This window comes from Pieris rapae, chromosome 9, assembly GCF_905147795.1.
Source record: "Pieris rapae chromosome 9, ilPieRapa1.1, whole genome shotgun sequence".
Lineage (NCBI taxonomy): Eukaryota > Metazoa > Arthropoda > Insecta > Lepidoptera > Pieridae > Pieris > Pieris rapae.
The window spans coordinates 10,096,828-10,119,753 of record NC_059517.1 but is presented as its reverse complement, the minus strand read 5'-3'; the positions used below and the strand labels follow the sequence as shown (position 1 = coordinate 10,119,753).

General features: G+C 32.7%; 2 protein-coding genes across 8 annotated transcripts in view; one reads left to right on the top strand and one right to left on the bottom strand.

The window, feature by feature from the left end:
* Positions 1–1,231: 1,231 nt before the first annotated feature.
* Positions 1,232–1,991, bottom strand: LOC110999377 (DNA polymerase epsilon subunit 3). Its single transcript, XM_022268399.2, has one exon. It carries the CDS (start codon positions 1,869–1,871, stop codon positions 1,515–1,517), a length of 357 nt encoding a protein of 118 aa, XP_022124091.1. The 5' UTR covers positions 1,872–1,991; the 3' UTR covers positions 1,232–1,514.
* A 136-nt stretch (positions 1,992–2,127) lies between these two features.
* The window catches only part of LOC110999376, a 40,871-nt gene continuing 20,072 nt past the window's right edge, over positions 2,128–22,926 (top strand). For 6 of the 7 annotated variants that reach the window (XR_006750404.1, XM_022268396.2, XM_022268394.2 and 3 more), the window contains exons 1-2: positions 2,128–2,371; positions 15,314–16,115. Coding sequence is in view for 6 of the 7 variants with exons in the window: in XM_022268396.2 (XP_022124088.2) it covers positions 15,495–16,115 (621 nt within the window). In the remaining variant the exon portion in view is untranslated. Of the gene's footprint in view, positions 2,372–10,051; positions 10,106–15,313; positions 16,116–22,926 lie in introns of those variants that run through there. The other variant, XM_022268393.2, reaches the window with a different exon arrangement.

Sequence of the window (22,926 nt, the reverse complement as noted above, 5' to 3'; positions counted from 1 at the left end):
TTGATACTCCTTTAGTTGCACGGTTAGTTATTTTTAAATTATTTGAATTATTGGAAATTTTCTGTTTTCTTAAAACCACCCAAGTAATGTTTGTTTCAAGTATATTAATTATGGCACTTGCTAGGTCTTGAAAATGCCTATATAGCTAAGTACACATACAAAAATTTGAGACTAAATGAAATAGATAGTAACTATTCTTATTCACTTACATTACCGATTAGTTTAGTCTATTACAAACAGAAACCATAGTATAGCCATACTAGATCTCTCTTATAGATCAGGCTTTTCAAAATTTTCGAATTAAATTACAAAAATGTAGTTTTATTAAAAAAAAATTAGAAATATACTTGCATTCTGCTATACACTTCTGATATTGCCAAATTTCACTTAGGGCAAGTGGACTGAAAAATTGGCTGTTATCTGTAAAATTTAATTAGTAAGGAAAGATAGCTTGTAGTTTTTCGATTTCAAAATTTTAATAGGTGTAGGTTTCGAAATTATTAGATGTAAGAAAGAGAACACCAACCTTTAACAAATTTAAGATATATTATATAGTTACCTACCTTGTTTTATTTTTAGATTAAGAATCACAACAAATTATAAGGAGTCAAAATTATTTTTTATGTTGTGTCTTGGGAATAGCTTGTAGCCATTAAATATGGCATAATAACTGTTGTAGCTTTAACAAGACACCATTCATTTTATTGGAAATATTGATGTAAATAATATATTTAATGGTGAAATCTTAATTATCTGAATGTTGAATACAGAAAAATTATTTTGCTGACAAAATAACTTTGGTGACTCAAAAATTGAAAGCGAAAGTATTTAGTAACACTTTTGTAACCTATGAATTGGATGGTAATTAACAATATTATAAAAATTGTGTGACACCAAACCCATTTTAACAATTTACATTTTTTAAATTAATTTGTTTCTAAAATGTATTGTTTAAAAATATAGTAAAAAATAAATATTTGGATATTAAATCAGTCTAAAAATAGTATCAATATAAACCAATAGTATATGTTTATCATAAATATGTAAATCAATTGTAGTTCAAGAATTTTTATGTCTTTATAGACTCAAAAACAAAAACTCAGTTTAAACATTGTCAATCTCGTACAAAAACTAGTTTTACATAGTGACAAATAACAAGCATATACATATTTTGTTTTAAGTAATTCTTATGTAAATATAGGTGTAGTTGCAAATTAAAGGTAATTCAAGATTATGTCTGAAAATTTTATTCATTAATAAAATAATTAAATTAATCACTATCTTTTATTTCACTTGATAATACTATTTGTAATTGCTTACACATAGGCCAGGGCAGTTCACAACATTACTACCATTTAGAATTTTATCCTGCTTGATCTTCAAATAAAATAACTTCATTATAGAAAAGAGTGAACAAAGTTTAACCTTATATTTAACAAATCACCAATTTGTACAACTGCACATTTTACAAAATGACCCAGTATCACAATTCGTCTTTATTCATTTTCACAATTTTAAGCTTCCTCATCTACCATCTCTACATCTTCGTCTTCTTTCTTCTTGCCGGCAGATTTCTTTGCAGAAACGTTTAATTTATACTGTTCTAAGGCCTCTCGTAGTGGTTCAACAAACCGTTCAAATTCTATATCAGCCATGGCCTCCAGGACATCTTGACCTGTTAAAGCTTTTCGTTTGTGATGTTTTACTGTGTTCGTTGCAGCTGATGTCACGTATAGAACGAAAACAGATGCAGCTTTTGCTAAACCAGTCCGAGCCTCTTTCGAAATAGAAACACCCTCGGGTAGAACCTCTTTAACTATTCTCCCGACCACTGTAAGTGGCAGATTCAGATCCTCCAATTTCTCAGCCATATTAAAAAAAACAAATAAATAGAATTAAAAATGTAAGAATAATTATTATTATAAAATCCGTGGTCAATGCGTAATATTTCGCAGCCAGCGGTGTTTGCAGTTTGCGCGGTATTGTAAATTGTAATTTGTAATTTATTGTCATATTACAATTACATGTATAATGTCAAAGCAACGCCGTCAATTGTACATTGTCAAACTGGCAGCGATAGCCGATTGTACCCTGAAACTTAAAAGCTTTCTAGTCTGTATCAGTATGTTTTTCAAATCAAGGAGGAGCGGTCTTCGTTTGCGTTTCTATCGATTTGTTCGTTTGATTGTGTTATTTCAATGTTTATTCTAAAAACATGCCGAATATGACACAAAACTAAATTGTTTACGTATATACCTTTCTTCAGACTTTGCTTTTATGTGTTATAACATAAAAAAATTTAAAACATTGCTTTTACGACAGTTCGAATCTTGTAATAAAGGTGTTGTGATTTTAATTGTGAATTGTAGAGGTACGTATATATATATATATATTTATTTTATTTATGTTTTTAAATTTCGCCTAACCATAGGATATATAGTAAATTATTTCTAAAAATGTATATGTGTAGCAACAAAAACTTTTTATCGCGTTATTTACATAAAAAAGTAATAAAATGCATTTCGATACGAAGCAATATATTAGACGGTATTTTAACGCAATGTGTGAATTCGAACATTATTGATCGATTGTCAAGCGAGCCGAATTTCATTAGAATTACTTCACGGCACGAACCCAGCATAATTTGAATTAAATTAGAATATTATTGTCTGTGCTCTTAAACTTGGTAAACAGTTTTAAATATTGACTTATCTTCAAATAGAACTAAATATTATTTACTACTATAGCTCCAAGTTTTAAAAATGGCGTTGCTTTATCATCACTTCTCTTCTACCATAGAACCTTCATAATTTCATAATTAGTTATAAATGCGACAGCTCGTTTATAAAGGAAAGTCCGTTGAACTCTATGGTCGGCACTCGAAAGGGTCTGAAACTGCTCTGCAGCTAGGTCACTAGGTCAAGGAGTTTGTTACAACAAAATAAGCTATCGTGCATGCAGATGGCATACCCTTACAATAGCATAGTCCAACAAGCATCTGACTATAATCATTTTAGCTCATCATGCGTAGGAAACGCATCTACCCTGCGGTATTTTTGATCACGCACTTAAGGTGATATACAAAAAAACAATATAGCCATTTTTTACATTTATAAGGAGAAACCATTTCATGGACAGGAGGAATAACCGATAGAAATATTTGTAAATTTGCAAATTAAGTGAAAAATGTTCGCAACTGCGTAAGAAGAAAATTCCTGTGCTATATAATTATGTTATTTACCACTTATGTATAATGAAAGCCTTGTATATAATGTCGAGGATGACAAGTTCATATTCGAACAAATTAATATAATGACATGTTCGGGCGGTCTTCAGTTCTTGACCTTGGATGTCGGACCTGTTTGACATGGTTGAACATAGATACTGGCCATAGATTTTATGTAGGTTTGTTAATAGTTTAAAAAAATACATTTATGCATAGAGTAGAAAATTAATCTACCATTGTAATATTGTTTTTATGGTCTGGTAATGTAATATTGTTTCATGTATCGAAATTTATAATTTATCGTTGGCTGTATGGACTAAAGTCCTTTGCCTTTCCCATTAGGGATAAATTGAAGAAAAAAAACTATAATTTATCGTGCACTTAAAGCTCCAAATATGAAAATTACAAAGCTGAATCCAAAAAAAATATATACAGTAAGAACAGAGTCACAACACTTATAATAATTACGAAGTTTAGTGATAAAGAAAGCACTTTTATTTTTGTATACCGAATAAAATTATTTCATATTAAAAAGGATGTGTTCGGTCATTAGTAAGAAAAATTAATTGAATGACATTATTTTATTTAGGTATACAATAAAATAAAAACAAAATTATTATTACGATAAATTGTATGTCAAGGTGATTAATAATAATGAGAAAACGTGTAAAGTGTAAACACCGAACCGTGTGAACTTTGACTGATAACAACAAGACAGACAGCTGCGGTTAGTTACCACAGGAAAAATTAATTTCCATTCTCAAAAACATACCTATAATTCTTTCAGCTTCTTTTACTTGATTCCAGAAAACTTTTACTTAGGGATACTGAAATGTTTCATTGCACGATGTGTGTATGTGTAAATATATCAGTTTAGTCAGTTTTAACAGATTAACCCTTGACAATGCAACGCACATGACATTGACAGGTACAACTTTAATAATCCAATTCGTGAAAAATCGGATGATAATTTAAAGAGTCGTAAGAATCAGTGGGTACGTATATTAACTGTGTGTGAAACTAATAATATCGATGTTAATTATCGACTATAATTAATACAGGCCAAGGACTTTCCATAACACCTAATATTCATTCAATATAAAATAAAGCAAATTTTCTTGGTCAAATAAAATATAAAATTTTTTTTTAACTAAACTAAACAAAAAATGACCAAGAGAGATAGCAGCAGAAGTAGGGCTCCATATACTCGTTGGCTTGACCGAATAAAGATGATGATGATCTCTTTTCTGATGCTCTGAGACAAGCTGAAGAGTGGTGCGGAGGCAGCAAGTCGACGTATCGCTTAGGGTTTTTCAAGGCAGGCACGACCGTAATGAAGACTACGAAAAAGACTCAAAAAAAGAACAAAAAATTGGGCTTCTATCAATACTATTTATTTCTTTTATTCACATTTCGCTACATTAATACGAAAAGAAATAACATAATATGTACATGTCATTTTTTTTCATCCTCTTTGACTATATTTGCAGCACACATTCAGTCAATTCTATGTCAAATGGCTTAAAGTTACATTAATAAAGTTTAATAATTTTATATGGTGGTTAAGTAATTTGAAATTTTCTAATTTTCCGCGCAATTTTCTTATTTTTATATTTTTTCTCCTGATAATAACGAACAGAATAAAAAAAGAATTAGCGAAATCGGTCCAGCCGTTCAGGCGTGATGTCGTGACAACGGAAAATGGGTTTCATTTTTATATATATAGATTAATAACGTTCAAGTTTACATTAATACAGTAATCAGATTTACCTGCAATTCATCCCCCCCCCCTTGTAAAGCAAAAGTAAGCAACGCGCTCAAAAATGTAAACGTATTATTTTTTTGCAAATAACAGCACTACGTTACGTTTATATTGTTTTTATCGAAAACAAAAGCCAATCAATTTAGCAACACTATATTAGCAAGTGTATAAATTCTTTTGTTTTTAATATCATCCACGCGAAAGGTTCCAGTCGCCTGACTGAAAGACTTGTCGTCGCCTGGCTTTCTGCCATCCTGTAGACACGAAATATCGATTTTCATACAAACCTTAACATTTGTGACGCGGTGGTATTATTTTATTAAAAATCTAGTGATTTCTAGTGTTTCGGCAGGATCCTTGGCGACAGCAATGTACATATATTTCCGTCATCCTTATTTCATAAAATATATTAATATGCTTGTAAGTGGAAGCATTCCATTGTTGACTTCGGAAGTAGGCAACTAAAAGCGACCACTAATTCCTGGAACATTATATATTTTATTCTCAAAACAGTAGCAATGTTGGGACAATGGTAGTGAGTATAAATTGGCACGTAATTCGAATCGGCAGTAGCGGACTTAACACGCGCCTATTAGGGTACAATTTGCTTTATTGCCTCTGATTTTAGGGCCGCGTAGACGATTTAAGAGGTAATATCATTCAAACTTATAAAATCCTGAATGGCCATGTTCCAGGAATTGAAAAACTTTAAGTGTGAACTCAAAATTCAAATTTCCTGACTTTCTCCCAAACCGAGTAGTGGCTGACTGTAATAAGTATCCGGAAAGTGTGCGTGCATGTGTGTGTGCTTCTGCACACTCATTGAACTCACTTAAAACAGGCTGGATATTTTCTCAAAATCCACAGATATGCTGCGTTTACGTTCATAAAAAAATCTGTGGTTACTTTTTAGTTTTATATCTACATCTTATGATTATCTTTCATTGTTATGGGCAAGTAGGTGATCAGCCTTTGACTTTTCAGGTCTTGATAAGCCAATCTCCTCACGATGTTTTCCTACACCGTTCGATTGAATATTAAATGCGCTCATATACAGAAAGCCCATTGATGCACAGCCGGAGACCAAACCTACGGCCTCAGGAATGATAGTCACTGTTGCCACTAAGCTAAAACTCCTCTATAACGTATCAGAGCAGCATCAAAAATAAATAACAGTTTCTAAATCTCACCATCACTCAGTTGAAGGCTTACAGAAGACAGAGGAGTAGACGAAATTGGCGACATTACGACCTTCAAATGAGCGATGTCGCTAGAAGGGCGTACATAGTCACGAAGTAATAAAAATATAATCGTATGTAATAACGAAAAATAAAGGTTAAGGCCGGCTCGACTATTTTATAAAATTAATATAATTTACTAATGTACAAGGTTTGTCCTTTATGGACGTCAACTTTTACAAGTAATTTTGTTAATGGTATCCATGTTAAATTAAATGTTTGATTACTCGCGTTCTTATTTATCTTTGACACACGAAGTTATAGTACAAGATCCGTCTGCAGGTTTAGTGCACTCATCGCTTATACCTTGATTAATGGATGCATAAAACAAAAATGTAAACATAATATATTAAGGATTACAAAACAGTGTGGTTATTATGTGAAAATCCGTCGAGAAAAGCGTCACACACGGCATTCGCTATCCGCGTCTGACAAATGTTGTTATGCGTTAACTCTCTTTCACTCTACCTTAAATATTTATGAAAATTAATAGAAAAAAATATGTATGAACGTAGGTATAAATGTATCGAAGTCCTGTTTACACCTGGAAGAAGTGCGGCCACGTGATCAATGGCACCCGTAATTTTTATGTTAATTGCTATAATGTAAACGATATTTTATTTAAATAAAAAGTGATCGAAATGTTTTCCCAAAAATCAATTAAAAATAACTTCATTAAAAATAGTAGCGGCTAAATTTGTACAGGCAACTTGTTAGACATTCTCCTAATTAAAAATGTAATTAAAAATTGGTTTATGTTAATCCTGCAGCCGGATCTTGGACCATTATGATTAAGAATCTAATAATGTTGCACACATCACTAACACATCTTTACCTAGAGCCTACAGAAAATATACTATATGTACTACAGAAAATATGTCTAAAACACGATAATAAATTAAAAAATATATTTATTTAGTTAAGAAACAATTAAACGAAATAAAAGACTGCTCAGTAAACGTTTATTGATGCTAATTTTAATTACTAAGCGATATTTTGATAAATTCAGGTGTGACGTCATTCGCCAAAATTTTATTACGTGGTCAAAAATGATGTCACCGCGAACTGGGTTGGTATTTTAGGGTTCGTCTGACTGAAACATACTTTTATTACATACTTTACAATTTTCTTTAATAAAATATATTACCATCACCTTACTAAGATCTCTAAGAAATAATTATTAAATAAGGTAAAAAAAATGTTGTTGTAATCTGTGGTATTTTTTAAGGCGCGTAAATTAGACAATGTGCTAGTGGGTGTGTGCAAAAGACAGGCTTCAGATCGTTTTGCAGATTCCCGGTGGGAGACGCCAAGCCCTTTAAGCAAACAAAACTCTTTTTAGGAAAGGGAAGAAAATATAAGACCATATCAATGCATAATTTCTATATATCTAAGTTTAGCAAGCATACAAACGCACATCGGATACTAAATTCAAAAAGATTTGTCAATCCCTTGCATTCTTGGTATGTTATCTTATCAATGACATTTGTTATCTCACCTTATCAATCAATGTAATGTTATATACCTTTCAAAAGGTTTTCGTTAAACTAAAATATTGCAAGTATTGTAGTGTACTTTTTTGTTAGTATAGTTAGTGTTTAGTCAAGATGAATTATGAAATTTGTGACACGACTGTAATTTTCATACAAATTAAGTTTTTGACTTTTATATTATACCCCTAAGTTTTTATTAAATGCTTAAGCTTAATAGATAATATTAAACAACTTAGATATGTATACGTTTAACACTAAGTGTGACTCCTGTATTTCAAGACGAGTATCACAATTAAAAGACTTCATAAATTTAATATATATTTTAATATTGATGTGTTTTACAACAGTCTTTAAAGTTACCGTAACCTTATCATGGTTTTAATCAGGTTTATGTTTTTATTTAGTTAAGATTATTATTGTTACTTTTTTATTATTTATTATTAATTTTCTGAATTTTAGTTTTTAATGTGTTTGTTTGTTTTAATTTTCTGCTTTGGAAGATCATTTATGTTCTAATATAATTTATGTGTATTTGTGTTAAATTTGTTTTATTCTTGTATTTTTATGGAAGAAGCAGTGTTGGTCTAGTGGCTTCAACGTGCGACTCTCATTCCTTTATTTCTTAAAGGTGATATCTGTAAAGTCGAATTCTACATTCTTCAAATTAAATTAAATTTTAATAAGTCGGGCAAGGGCGTTGCCATGGTGACATGGTGGGGCGGGCAGCTTTCCTCTCTCTCTCTGCTCACTTGAGAATTCTAAAAAATCTTAGTTATATGTCCAGTCATGACCAGATGAAATTTTCAATTATTACGTAAAAAATAATTCTAATATTATAACTAACCTTAAATAATAAACCTTATAACTAAAGGCTCGCCCATGTATATTGTAAATAAAAATATTGCCGATGTAGCCGGGGCGTATTTCCCGACGCGTAACACATCATTCAGTTTTAGTGGGTGCAATGAAAAACATTTTTTTTTATTTGTGAGATAGAAAAAGTTCCAGGACACGATGGCAGGGTAGTACAGTAAATAATAATAAAAAATAAATATAAGAGTCTTTCCCAATGACGATTTTGTTCCCAAGAGTATCTACTTTTTAGAGTAGGAGACTCGTGGGCCGTGGGGTTTAAGTGCACAAGCGCTAATTAAAGATTTAAGTTGGCGATTGGTAGATAGCATCGGCGACCCCAGAGCTGGTGTTTTTCTCACTCAACGAATAATTATCGGAATACATCAAAGAAATGCTGTTAAAGGTATACAGGGACTAAACTTTTTAAATTGTTCTAGTGTTCAGTTTATTAATTTTTTCATTATAAAGAATTATATTTACCTACTATGTAGTTTACGAAATAAGAAAATCACAAATAATTTTTGATAAGCAAAGATTTTTAATAAATAAATTTTATTACTTCGTAAGTTAAAAAAATAGCTCACGAACAACATCAATTTACCGGAAAGCTAATTATAAATACAAACATGATTTTTGAGTTACTATCATTCATAAATTCTCAGGCAAAGCAAGGACAAATTTGTTAGTAAAGTTTTCTTGCTAATTCATGAATCATCTGAAGTGATAAGGCATGGTTTGATTTATTTAACTAATTACATGAATGAGGGTGTTGTTATGATAGGGTATAGATCCTTTAACAATAAAATGCCTGTTGTTACCTTTATTTTGTGTGTTAACTTTGGCTGACACACGCCATGATTTGAGTCTATAGTCTGTAATTAATATCGTTTTATTCGCTGTCAAATATGTCCAAAATTTCACAATATGGTTGGACCTTTTATTTAAGTTTGATCGCTGTTCTAGAATATGAGACTAACGCTTGTATTACAAAAGGTATCTCAGGACAGAATCTTCGCTTGAGCTCCGACAAATATGTCGAAAAGACGGTTTATAAGTTCTAGAAGGCAGATTTAATTTTAAGTGACATTCTAGATTTAGTCGAGGAAACTCACGATGTTTTCCTTCACCGTCTGAATAAGTTTACCTGCACACCAAGGAAAAATCTTTTCACATTACTACTACACTAACCTAAAAGAAAACCGTCTGGTTTTTAAAAACAATTCTTTATTTCATTTAACATTCGCTGATTTATTTATATTTATATTACGTTGAAATCTACTTTGAATTAAGCAAATTTAAGGTAATTTAAAAAGGGTTTAATTTAGGAAAACAAAACAATATCATTAGTTAACGTTGTTATAACAATATTAATCGTAATCTTCAACTTTATCCAGGCCATCCGAAAATAATCCTTAGAGCTCATAAAATAAGTTATAAATTACCGATGTTTATAAATACTAGCCGATTTTAGTGTTATACCAGTGTTTCCGCGGATTTTATATCGAGTGGTTGTGTGCGTGCATTTTTTCAGGTATTCTATTTTTTTTAAGTTTGATATCATAGATTATATTTATGATATAAAAATTGTTTGTGGTTGAATTTTATTCAATGTGTGTGGTTGGACAGACTGCGCTGTGTTGTCTTACGTGGAGTTCAGTTTTGTTTGGGCCTCATATTTGGTTAAAATAATTTATGTACTCTAAATTCGTTAAAAAGTTTTGAGGTATGGAATCTTTTTGAAGACACAATCTTTCGAATTATTTTTTCATACAATCTTCTAGTCTATATATGACTCTATCAGAAGAAAGTTCGTTAAGCTGAATATATCAAACTTTGTTTGGATATATATAACTTATAAAACGCGGCTCGTACAATCAGCAAAAAAGTAATAAGAAATTGCGTTTAATTTTTTTTTTCAGGCCATGCAACGCTGAATTTAATATTTTGTACAATAAACACTCCCAGTATGTATATATGTACTTCTTAAATGCTGGTTTGACGGCACAACTTCTAGAGATAGAGAGAAAAATCACCTTTACTTCTAAATTATATGATATACATTTTGTGTTTATAGAATATTCTAGAATTCTATTGATAATTTTTTAAGATTATTATTATCAGTATATAGGTTAAGAATAATGTAAATATTTTTTATTTTTGCATTAGAAATAAAGATAATTATGAATAAAATAATATTTGCAAAAAAGTATCTACATAAACATACTTTCATTGTAAACATACAATCAAACTTAGATTGCAATGAATTTTGACCCGTCACTACTCGCGTATGTCCAAAACTTATTTGACAGTCCCATACTTCACTGAAAATCAAACTTAAATCAAGTTCTCAGAACTGTCAATAATTGTTTTGATGACTTATTTGCTAGTGCACAAAAACTAACTGTGACTAAAACTTATTTCTCAAAATTCCCAGATTATTAACAATGGAAAGGACATTTTTAAGCTTATTGTTTTGCGGACAGTGTCTTAAAATATGGAATAAATCAGTACACATAATGTAATAAATTATGCTCATGAGAGATTCTTCTCGCTTCGTCGATTCGATTACCATTCATTAATTGACGTTAACATTGTTCGAATAGCAAGGTTACACGTAACTGAGATCACTTTTATTTTCCCCTTTATTTGTAGCGAGTAGTGTTGATGTAGTGGCTTTAGCCTGCGACTCTCACCCCTGAGGTCATAGGTTCGATTTACGGCTGTGCACCAACGGACTTTATTTCTATGTTATTTATTAACATTCCCTCGAACGGTGAAGGAAAACATCGTGAGGAATCCGGCTTGCCTAAGACCCAAAAAGTGACATTTCGGCGTGGAACTTGCCTTTATTGACAAATGATCATGATACAAATACAGATCACTGAGGTCCAGACCTAAAAAGGTTATAGCAAGCATTTTACCTCGTCTTCTATATTACTATATTATGCGTACCAGCAGTCTTAACTCTTGTTGAATTAACACATATGAATAACAGAATAACAGAATGGGGAGCTCCTGGAGACATTTCATTGATAACCAGAGTGTTATATTGATATAACAGTTATAGCATATCAGTAATATGTAGCATAATAACAGAGTATAACATTTTTCACAATATTTCTTAAAAACAAGATCTTGGTCATATGACTGTACAACTAATGTGAAAGGGTTTTATAGTTTTAGCCGTGAAATTTATATTCTTAATGATGTCATATAACGAATGTCAAGAACGAAGTGAGACACACTTTGCTTTAAGTAAAATTTAACTTTAATAGCTTGGTGAATCGAGGTCTTATTCCTTACAATATATTTTTAAAGCTTTTATTAGTAATGATAACTTTTAGTCTTAACAGTAGTATTAAAAATAATTAAAAATGACTATAAAAAAATATAAAAAGTTTGGTGCCTGTAGTAGTATACTTTAAATCCTGGCAGCATTTCTTGAACTCACCACCCAAGTGTCTCTACGCCAAAGGTTACCTTTTGAAGTTGCAGGAAATACTTATACTTGAGCCCTTTATGATTTGCTTAGCGGCAGCCCCAGTTGGTTTTCTTGTCACTAAAGATTTTTGTTCACTATTAAGGCAACACAGTTTGTAAAGTAACACAAATAGTGTAAGATTGTTATTCAAAATCTAAATCAATTTTCGAATTAAACCCTACCTTAACAATCAAATTGCCCCCCTGTGACGCGTATGGCCCACGCGTAAGGAAATACTGCTGTATAATGACCTATAGGGTATGGACCCTACGTAGTCGTATTCAATAATTCAAATTGGTTTACATCCCTACTATGAAGTTGAAAATGTTGCGAGGGGTGGTGAACAACCTATGTCCAAGAACTTCTCTCGGTCTCTGTGTACCTAGTGGATATTATGTGCGAACGGAAGCCAAGGCTGTTATTACCAAAGGCCAGAACCAGTCTGCTGTTGTCCAGATCCCGTTAACAAAGACAGTGCACACTGCATGAAGTCTCCGACACTATCGACATATGTTCGCAGAATGAGTTCACGGTAGCGATATTGAGTATCATTTATTTAATAAAAAAAATCGACATTATCGTACTGGCGTATCGGTGTGTATACATACTTTATGAATAAATAAATTTTACGTTCAAGATCATGGCAATTCATAAATTTTAAGAACATTTTGGATACGGTAAGTCACGGCCTATGATTTTAACTGTGAAGACAATGACCTCGACTCTAAACAATTGGTATGTTAGACGAGCTAACCGAGGATTTTTATATAATATTTATCACGAAACATACAGAAATCTAAGGCGGAACCACAGTTATAACGCCGCTGGTTTTCATAGAGGTTTTTTTTAAACTTGCTCAGATAGCGTAAAATATAACGAATCGAAACGAGTGAGATAAAAATAACCGAAAGTTTATTTTTATTAATATTTTTTCTTTAAGTAAGTTTGAAATGGCATAGATATCTTAAAGGAAGACATGACCACGACCCATGACACATGCTGTGTAATATTTTATATATATATATAATATATTTGTTAACCACATCATATATAATGTATAACTGATATATATGACAATTTCGGTAGACATAAATGCTACAAAAAAAAACATCATTACACTTTCAGCTTACTAATAAGCGATTGCTTGATTGAGAATTCGAATGACTGAACTCCTAGATTGGTTTTTGCAGAGGGAATTTGGAAATGTATACAGATTTTTTACTAAACTATTTGACTTAAGATTACAGAAGGTATTTTTAAGTCACAAGGCTTCCCGCTCTGAATTACTTCGAGAACATCTAAAACTAAAGCCTATAAAACAAATTTTATAGTAGCCATTATAAAATGACATGTTTTGTATTGTTAATACAATAATGTTGCATCGTTGACAATTGGCCATAAAAGTGAAATATACGATTTTATTGCACTAATGGTGCTGCTTTTACAACTAACTATATAGCAACTACTTTATGTATATCTTCGTTATATTGTTGTGGATAAAAATCTTCTACACATATTCCGCTAGCCGTCATAGATTGGGGGCAAAACATCATACATGACGCCCTAAAAAGATAGTCAAAAGATAGCTATCGGCTTTGGAGGGAGAAGTTAGCTCTCTTTTTAAACAAATGGGCTTATATCCCAAGCAAAACCGGGAGTCGAATCCACAGTCCGAAAGCTCGGAAAAGAAATTCTAGTGAAGCGGGCAGTTGAAGACTTCCAGCCATCATCAGCGGATGAAATTGAGTTAATACGGCTCTCATACTCTTCAGAACGCATTCCATTGTTCACTTTGTAGAATACGCATAGCGAATGTATCTGTGTAGAGAAAGAAAATCAAGCTAATCAGTATCGAGCGTAGCACTAAATTATGCTCGGATATATCATTTTGATAAACGTACCAATCTTTTTGGAATTTTCCAGATAGAAGCTTAGTTCTTTATATTAATACTAAGTAAGTATTTTGTTTGCTTTGGAGTAGAAACTTATTAAAGATTTAAGTTGGCGCCTGGCACCGTCGAACCCAGGTCTAATGCTTTCCATGCTTCACGTATAAGTATCGCAATACATCTATGAATTGTTGCCAGCATGAAAGGTACACTGCCATAGGAACCATTATAATTTGTTTTAGTTATCAAATTTTATTGAAGAAGTAAAATTTGTAGTTATACCTATAAACTTTTTGCTCCTCTATTTAAGAAGTGTAGAATTTTTATTGCTTATTGTAAACTTTATCAATATTTTCATGTATGTATTATGGAATATATAGATTGTAACTTGTAGAAAAATTATTATATACATATATGATGAGTTGATGTGAACTTCATAAAAATAAATCAGTGACGTTCCAACCTTTTGGTATCTGTATCTGTTTTATGATCTATCTAATAGGTGAGCCTTCTGTGCACACGCCGTCGACAGCCGGGTATCGAACAAACGACCTCAGAGATGAGAGTCGCACGTTGATGTGTTCGAATTTTTTTCGTCAGAATTAAACCACGATTCTTAGTTCTAAAATTAAGAAGTATACGTGATTTAAAATTTATTTCTTAAATGCAATAAATAATACAGACACAATTAGGAATTACATCACCATCTGACTCAGTGACCCACTGTGACCTCACTGTATGTTAATGTTTGATAAAACTGTTCGGAATTTAATTGAGCTAAAAAACATGATGGTCCAAAGTCTTAACCTTGTTAAGTTTATTATGTTTACGTATTTACCTGTGGTTATTTTAACGCACAAATATAGGAATTTTTTTTCGAGGGCGAGGTCCGTGTTTCTTGACTTTAAAATAAACATTTTTATCTACGAATTTGTATTCGTTTTTACAACAATCCCAAGCGAAATCAGAACATTATCACTGAATAATTCAAAAATTTTCGTTAAACGTAAATTAATCAATAGAGCCTTTTATAAATTCGACGATTATTTAAGTGATCCTATTTCTTGGTATTGATTTGCTCCAGTTCAAATATTTGTGGCTGGTCTTTCTTAAAAATAAGTTACATTACTCAAAACTTTGCGATATTAAAAAATGGCGGAGAGTTTCTTGCCCGCTCTACGCCCTTGACTTGCGAACTGGTAGTAAATGTAAATTTTGAATCAATTTAATATCTTTTCTTCTGATATTCATAAGTGTACTTTATAGTATGAATAAAGTAAATTTGAGTTTAATAAGACAAACAAGCTAAAGAAAAAAATAATACCGCAACAATTTAATTTGTTAATATTTTTTTTTCTTTTCTTTGCAGATTATGCAGTGATATAAAACCTCGGAAACTACAAGACGAACGAACGATATAATCTATGTTACGTTCAGAAATGCATAGATTATAGAGAAACACCGTAATGCAGTTTTAGAACGCACAGAGTGAGAAACGAGCGAGACAGACAGCTGAGTTCGAAAATAGAACGGTCAAAAATAGAGAAAAAATGTCTGGCTCCAAGTCAGTATTGGGTGGTCATTCGGCGGATCATCACGCCGCGTGGTGGGAGGCACCATGGAAAACTATGGCTGACCTTGCAGAAGCGGTGGACGATCTCATATGTAGTTTCGACCATATGGACACAGCCATGGACAACCTAGTGATGCTTATATTCATATGGATTCTATTCTCAATAGTGTTACTTGGTATCGCGAAGTGGGTTTATGGAAAGTATGGAAAGAAAACTGAGGAAAAGGTGGAAAAAAAGATAAACGATGAACCGAAAAAGACAGCGAACGAAATTATCACTAGCGCAGATAGTGTGCTAGCGACTAGTGCTAAGATAAAGAGTGGTGCGTTCAAACCCAGCAAACCAACGAGCTTTGTGCCAGCAACCCCGCCGGCGGTCAAGAAGCGAATGGGCCGCATGTCCCCGGGGCCAGAACAACTGTCAATAAGGAAGCATCAGAGCATCATAGTACCGACTTGTACGGGCCCAGATGCGCCGAGCGTTCAATGGGTGAATGAATTATTGACGTGGTTATATAATGATTTGGTTATTGTGAATGAACTTGTGCAGCAATGGATTGTATCCATGAACGAGTTCTCCAAGAAGTCGGTGGAAGAGGTGAGTTACTCTTGTTTTTCAGCGTAGCGTCAACTTTCGTGGTAGGATTTTTGCGTGTAGACAGACTCAAGAGTGATTGTTATTGCTTCGAGAGATATAAACACGAACGGTTAAAGACGTGTTGGCCTAGTGGCGTCAGTGTACGACTTTCTTGAGGTCGTAGGATCGAGTCCTGGCTATGCGACATACCAATGGATTATTGATGGAGATCCAAATAGTCAACGGCGTATGTCAAGCATAGAAGATATTGATCTTCTGCTTGTGTAGTACATTGACAATTGATCATAAAACAGATACAGAACTGAGGCCTAGATTTGAAAACGATGTACTGGTTTGGTTTTCATTAGAGCGTGGCCAAATTTGTTGTAGTTTAGCAATTAAATAAATAAGTCAATTAACATGAAAACGGAAGTATATAAAAAATCAAATCTATCTCGCAGCTTAAGAAATAGGTCAGAAACACCATATGACTTCAATCAAGTTGAACGAAAATATTCTTTAAACTCATACTATAAGAACTAATTTAATTTTTTTAATGGTCTTTGAGCATTTGGGTCAAGTATTATGGGGATCGGCTGTATCTTGAATAAAGTATATTCGTTAACCCAGATGACATATATCTAGTCTGTATAGTGAGTAGTTCAAATTTCATTCGCATCACCTTGAGTCTTCTATGGTCATTTATTCGAACATCATTAGGCATTTATTCGAACTGTGAAATTGATTCCCTGGGAAATACGACCTTCAATTGTTTCAAAAGCGACCTTCTTCCTCTCTCAAAGGATGTGTTAACTGTTAATGTTAATGTTAACTGTTAATGTTTACAAATAATATTTCTATATAACATGGGGATTAAAGTTTTAAAGGCTAGGTATTTAGACCATAAGTTTTTACATTATGATAATTTTACATACAAAAAATAAATTATTTTTATTATTACTATGTATGTAGGTTAAAAAGAATTGTAAATACAGTATATTTGATGGTTATGTTAACTCATAAACAATAATAATATGACAATTGCATTCCAATTTTTATATGGCTGGTTTTTTAAATGATTTATAATATCTTCGTGATTCTTTAAACAGTTTCACATGTGTAATGCAAGTAAATATATATATCTGTTCTTTTCAACATAACGTTAACAATATTGGAAAGACAGAGACGAAAGAGTAGTGAAATTAGAGCAAGCGTTTTGACGTATATAAATGAAAGTCAGAAGAAACAAAAAGAAATATTTTTTCTGGTATCCACCAGGTTACATTCCCCATGTTCATCAAATAAACATACGATTATATCCGAACAAAACAATGCCTAGTAACAAACGAATTGGCAACAATACAAATAGTTCCTGTATTACAGTAGATACAAGAATTTTCTTAATTGCTTATAGATAATACTCGTATAACAATCGTTATTAAAGGAAAAAAATAGATATTTTTACTGAAAATTAAATCTGCCTTCACTTAATGATAAAAAACCAAAAATTATCGTGAGACTTGTAATATTTTATTTATTAATATGTTTTGTAATCCTACAGCTAACATAAATTATATATAATAACAAATAGATACACTGAGAATATATCCAGAGATGGAATACATAATTTAACAAAAAGTTTCAAAAATTAACAAAAGTAAACAAACCAACAAAAAATATTCAATGCATCTAACTAATCAATACCTAACTTGGCTGTGTTGTGTGATGGTGTAAAAGCGAGGGTAAGTACGTGAAGATGTGCTCATGGTGCAGGTGATACTCCTTTTAACCATATTCTGCGATAACTTGAACAGTTAATTCAAAATATTCTTCTCGCTGTGAAGCGATTCCTCTCACGTTTTATATCCACAATAATCTGTTACATTGTTTATCTAAACTTTGTTATATTTAGCGGTTTGGATGAGGAAAACGTACCGAATATTTATTTACGCTTTCATGATTATAACTTGGCGTTAAGGCTACACTTGTAACATTGAATTGTATATAAAAACTTTCATACCTCAAAAAAATTTTAAATCTATAAAATGAATGTTCTGTTTTAGTCAGTTACATTCATTCTTAAGAAGATTCGTTTGACGAAAAAAGAGTAATTTTTAGAAAAAAAAATAAGCCTCTATTGCTGTAATCATCTTGTCTCTGGACAAAGGCTTCCTCTAACATGAACCCTTCAACCCTGGCTACCCTCATGTCGTTACCCAACGCCTCGCCTGCCTTCCATGGAGACTTTTACCTATCTTCTACACTACTACGAAGAATACTTTCCGTTTAATAAATATATATAGTTAAAATGAAAGTTTCTGTAAGCACTGTACCTACCTACATAAAAAATTAGTTATCTGTGGCCTTTTTACAGTACTATTTTAGTATAGTAGTTTTTTTTATTCTAGGTACATGGTCGTCACATATAATTATCAAACCAATGTACACAAAATATTGTAAGAACTATCTAAAAAGATTAAGTATGGATTTCTCGCCCATATGAAACTACCTTTTGGAAGGGTCAACTCGTAATTCTGACTTTCAAAAGTAACTTGGCAATAGGCTTAATTAAAATGTATGATTTGACTTTGGCCTCTGTAAGAAAAAAAGCGTTGCGTTTTGTATGTGAAATGATAAAACATATTATTTATAACCATACCACATTATATGCATTTCAACCTGTCCACTTAACAATGTAAACAATTATATCATCCATGTAAACAATGTTTAACAAGAAACAAGTCGTGTATATAAAATCAATTCAATTTCAAAAATTCTTTATTTAATGTTCAATAAAAATTAAAAGTGCTACATGTCCAGTGTACATTAATTCCTGGAATGTAGCAAACTTATAACTAACACGTTTTATTAAAAGCCGTATTGCTTTTTTAAAAAAACTTATGAGAAGGAACAGATAAAAACTAAAGTTATAATAATTCGAGATTTAGCATTGATAATAAGGTAAACTATGCAATCTTTAGCTGAGATTTGCGATTTTTGACATATCTAGATTTAACTAAATAATGAATTATAACTAACAATAAAAATAGGGTATAATTATAAAAATAAAATTAAAAATAGGGTATTATAGCACCGAGAACAAAGGAGCGGACGGCAAGCAATCATAATAGGAACAGTCACCCGCTAAGGGCGCGAGCATCGATAACGCGACGCACGCGCATTCCGGCTCTATATCATTGATAATAAGATCGGAGGTCGCGCGCGACGCGATGACCAATACTCGCGCACCTGCGCAGGCCTGTCATTCATCGCACTAAAGAAACAAGTGATGGGGTAATTTGTATCGGTTGTATTTATCGATGTAAGGTAAATTTTTCTTCCGCGTTTTGCAAAGGTTATTAATATATTTATTTATACTATGTCGGTTGTTATGTAAATAGAATTTCTTAGATTGTTTGTATATGAACTCGTAAATAGTGGGAAACTTAATATTAATATGAAGATTTAGGAGGTTTGTTCGAAACGGAGTATTAAATGCGTATTTTAATGCTTTATTTTGGACAACTTGTAGGCTGTTTAAGTTAGTAGGGCATGTACTGCTCCATACTGGGCAGGCATATGTTATGCATGGTCGCACTAAAGTGCGATATACACTTAGCTTAGTTTTGCTACTGAGGCACGATCTTCTATTAAGGATGGGGCTCAGTGCATTCAAAGCCTTCATGCTCTTGAGCCTAATGTGTTGCGTGTTGAGGGTCCAGTTGAGTTTATTGTCCAATATGACACCCAAGTACTTAACAGAGCGACTCCATGGAATCGCATAACCTTCAATGTTGAGGGTACGAGATGGTAGCGACCTAGTCCCGGAGAACATAATTGCCTCTGTTTTAGAGGCGTTAATTTTTAATTTCCACGTCTTAAAAAAATTAGTCAATAAATCGAGTGAAAGTTGGAGGCGACTTATTATCAAATCCAGGTCTTTGGAAGAGGTAAAGGATGCCGTATCATCGGCAAAACAGGCGAGATTGGTGCGGGTTTGTATAGGTATATCGTTAAGGTATAGTAAAAAGAGCTGGGGACCAAGAATTGATCCTTGGGGGACTCCGGCTAGGACCGATTTGGGGGAAGAGAGTGTGCTATTTATGTGCACCTTAAAAGATCTATGGGTTAAGTACGATTTCATTATTTTAATTATTGCTATAGGTACGCCAATTTTTAGTAGTTTGTGGATAAGGGCTTGGTGCCAGACTGTGTCAAAGGCTTTCTCAATATCAAGGAGGAACATGCCTGTCGACTCACGCAAATTGAGTCCATGAGACACAGTCTCGGCTACTCTAGCGAGCTGTTGGGTAGATGAATGACCTTCACGGAAGCCAAACTGCTCATCAATTATTATAAGCTCTGTCACTCGGCGAAGTCGGATGCATAAGATTTTTTCAAAAAGTTTTCCTAGGCATGGTAGGAGGCTAATTGGACGATAACCTGCAGGATCAGATGGATCTTTGCCCGGCTTGCGTATTGCGATAACTTTGGCTACTTTCCAGTCATTAGGGAAATATGCAGTCAGTAAGCAGGCATTAAATATTTTTGTAAGCAGCACAATACATTTTTGGGGTAAGTGTTTGATTAAGTGATTCGAGATTTCGTCCGGTCCAGCTGCTTTACGAGTTTTGAGAGAGGATATAAATTTAGCTACTTCAGCTGGTTTAACCAGTTGAATTTGATAACCATCTTGTTGGAGGCAGTCTAGAGAGTGCCAGGAGGCATCGACAACAGACTGCTCGTTGCTGGGCCAGTTATGGGTGAGCATCATATTGTTAGAAAAAGCATTAGCTAAAACTTCACACTGTTCCTTGATATTTGAGGTAGTGGAACCATCTTTAGTTTTAAGTGGGGCTAAAAGTGGGGTAGAAGTTGATTTCAGCCCTTTGGCAATGCGCCATAAATCGGCACAAGGATTGTCAACTTTTCTAAGTTTACGAACCCACAGGTTGTCATGGTGATTTATTATTGCAGCATTGATATCTTGTTGGAGGTATTTCACTTTACGGTTTATAAGTTTACGAGTTAGAATATTCGTTTCTCTAGCGGAATAACGTCTGAGACGATTTTTATTTCTTATTTTTCTTTTAATACTTCTTGGCAGTGAGGTCTCCCAAGGTTTAAGGGTTGTTACCGGAATATTGAAGTTTTTTGCAGAAATATATCATATATATAATACAGTATAAATATATATATATATATAATACAGTATATAAAATCAAACGTATGCATGTCTGCCTCGCGTACGGGTATCACATTTAAAATGACAGTAAACACGTGACCATGCTTTCCGGTGAGACTGCAATATATATAAGTTATATGTTTTTATTTCCTGAATATACCGTATTTACAATATTCATAAAAACGATGTCTTCTTTGACATGAAAGTATATACAGTATATAGATATCATATACCAAGTTCTTAAAGGTAGGCTTATAGTTTAAATAATATATTTATTACATTACTTTATAGTTATGAGATAATCTGTGCAAGCTGGAGGTTGCGTCTTGTACAAATTATGGACACAGACCACACACTACAAATGACGTAAAATTGTTTGGTTTACGTAAATATTGTCGGGTGCCAACTGGCTTCAGTGACAGCGAATGGAATCCCCAAGGTCATAGGTTCGACTTTCTGTGTTTCTTTCTTAACACTCGCTCAGGGTGAAGGAAAACATCGTGAAGAAAACCGGCGTGCCTCAGACCCAGTCATCGATGGCGTGTGTCAGGCACAGAAGGGGGATCACCCACTTGTCTATTAGATTGAAATATGATCATTAAACGCATACAGAAATCTGAGGCCTAGATCTAAAAGTTTGTAGTATCACTGTCACTGTCAAATCAGTTTTTGCAATTACATTTAATAAAACTTTATAGTTTGTAGCATATCAACGATATGAATATAATGAATGAATACGAATGTTTTGATAGTTAACAGATTATAGATAAAGATAACATGACAGTGACGTAAGCAATGACGTCACGCTCCGTCATCGGTCGTCGAAGTCGTGTCATTGGTCTATTTATAACGCATCACTCATGATGTGAAGAAGAAATTAAGATCAGATGTGGATCGATCATATTATAAGGTTTAATGTTATTCATTTTATCTAGTAAATATAATGTACGTTTTATATGTATTAACTTTGTACGTTAAAACAATAATAAGAATATTATATTCTGCAGCGGGCGGGCTCTCTCCAGACAATCACTTTTAAAATTCTTAAAATAATTACAAATAAAAAATATGCGATGCCCGGAACTTGGTTCGAAAATTTGTATTTTCTTTATAAGCTTATTTCATTTGTATATTATAATCAAATAAACAATAATGTCGACCTTATGCATGCCTATTTAGATTCCTTCCTTATAAATGAACTGACAATAGAATTAATTTACGTTTTTAATTCTCAAAAACAAAGAAGATTACATTTTTCATTTCACTACAACTAACATCAAAAGTCAAAACTGAGTAAACGCGGGAATTTAGGTCGATTGGCGGGAGGTTTAAATTTAGAACGCGATTTTGATTCGTGTTAAAAAGCGGTTTTATTTGTTTGTTTATGATTTTTTCATTCGTTTGACGTTAGAAAGAAACGAATAAAATATGTTTTGTAATCCACATTTATCGCATAAAGGAAAATTGTACCTATAACATAAATAAATGAATTAAAAAATGTTATAAATAGCATAGGTATCTATTTAGACAAAACATGTTTAGCATTGTCTAATCATAACTAGTTATGGTCTTTGCTTATACATACTTATTCACGTAATAAAATATCGCTTCGAAAGGTAGTTTGTTACCGTTATTTTTAACGGTTAT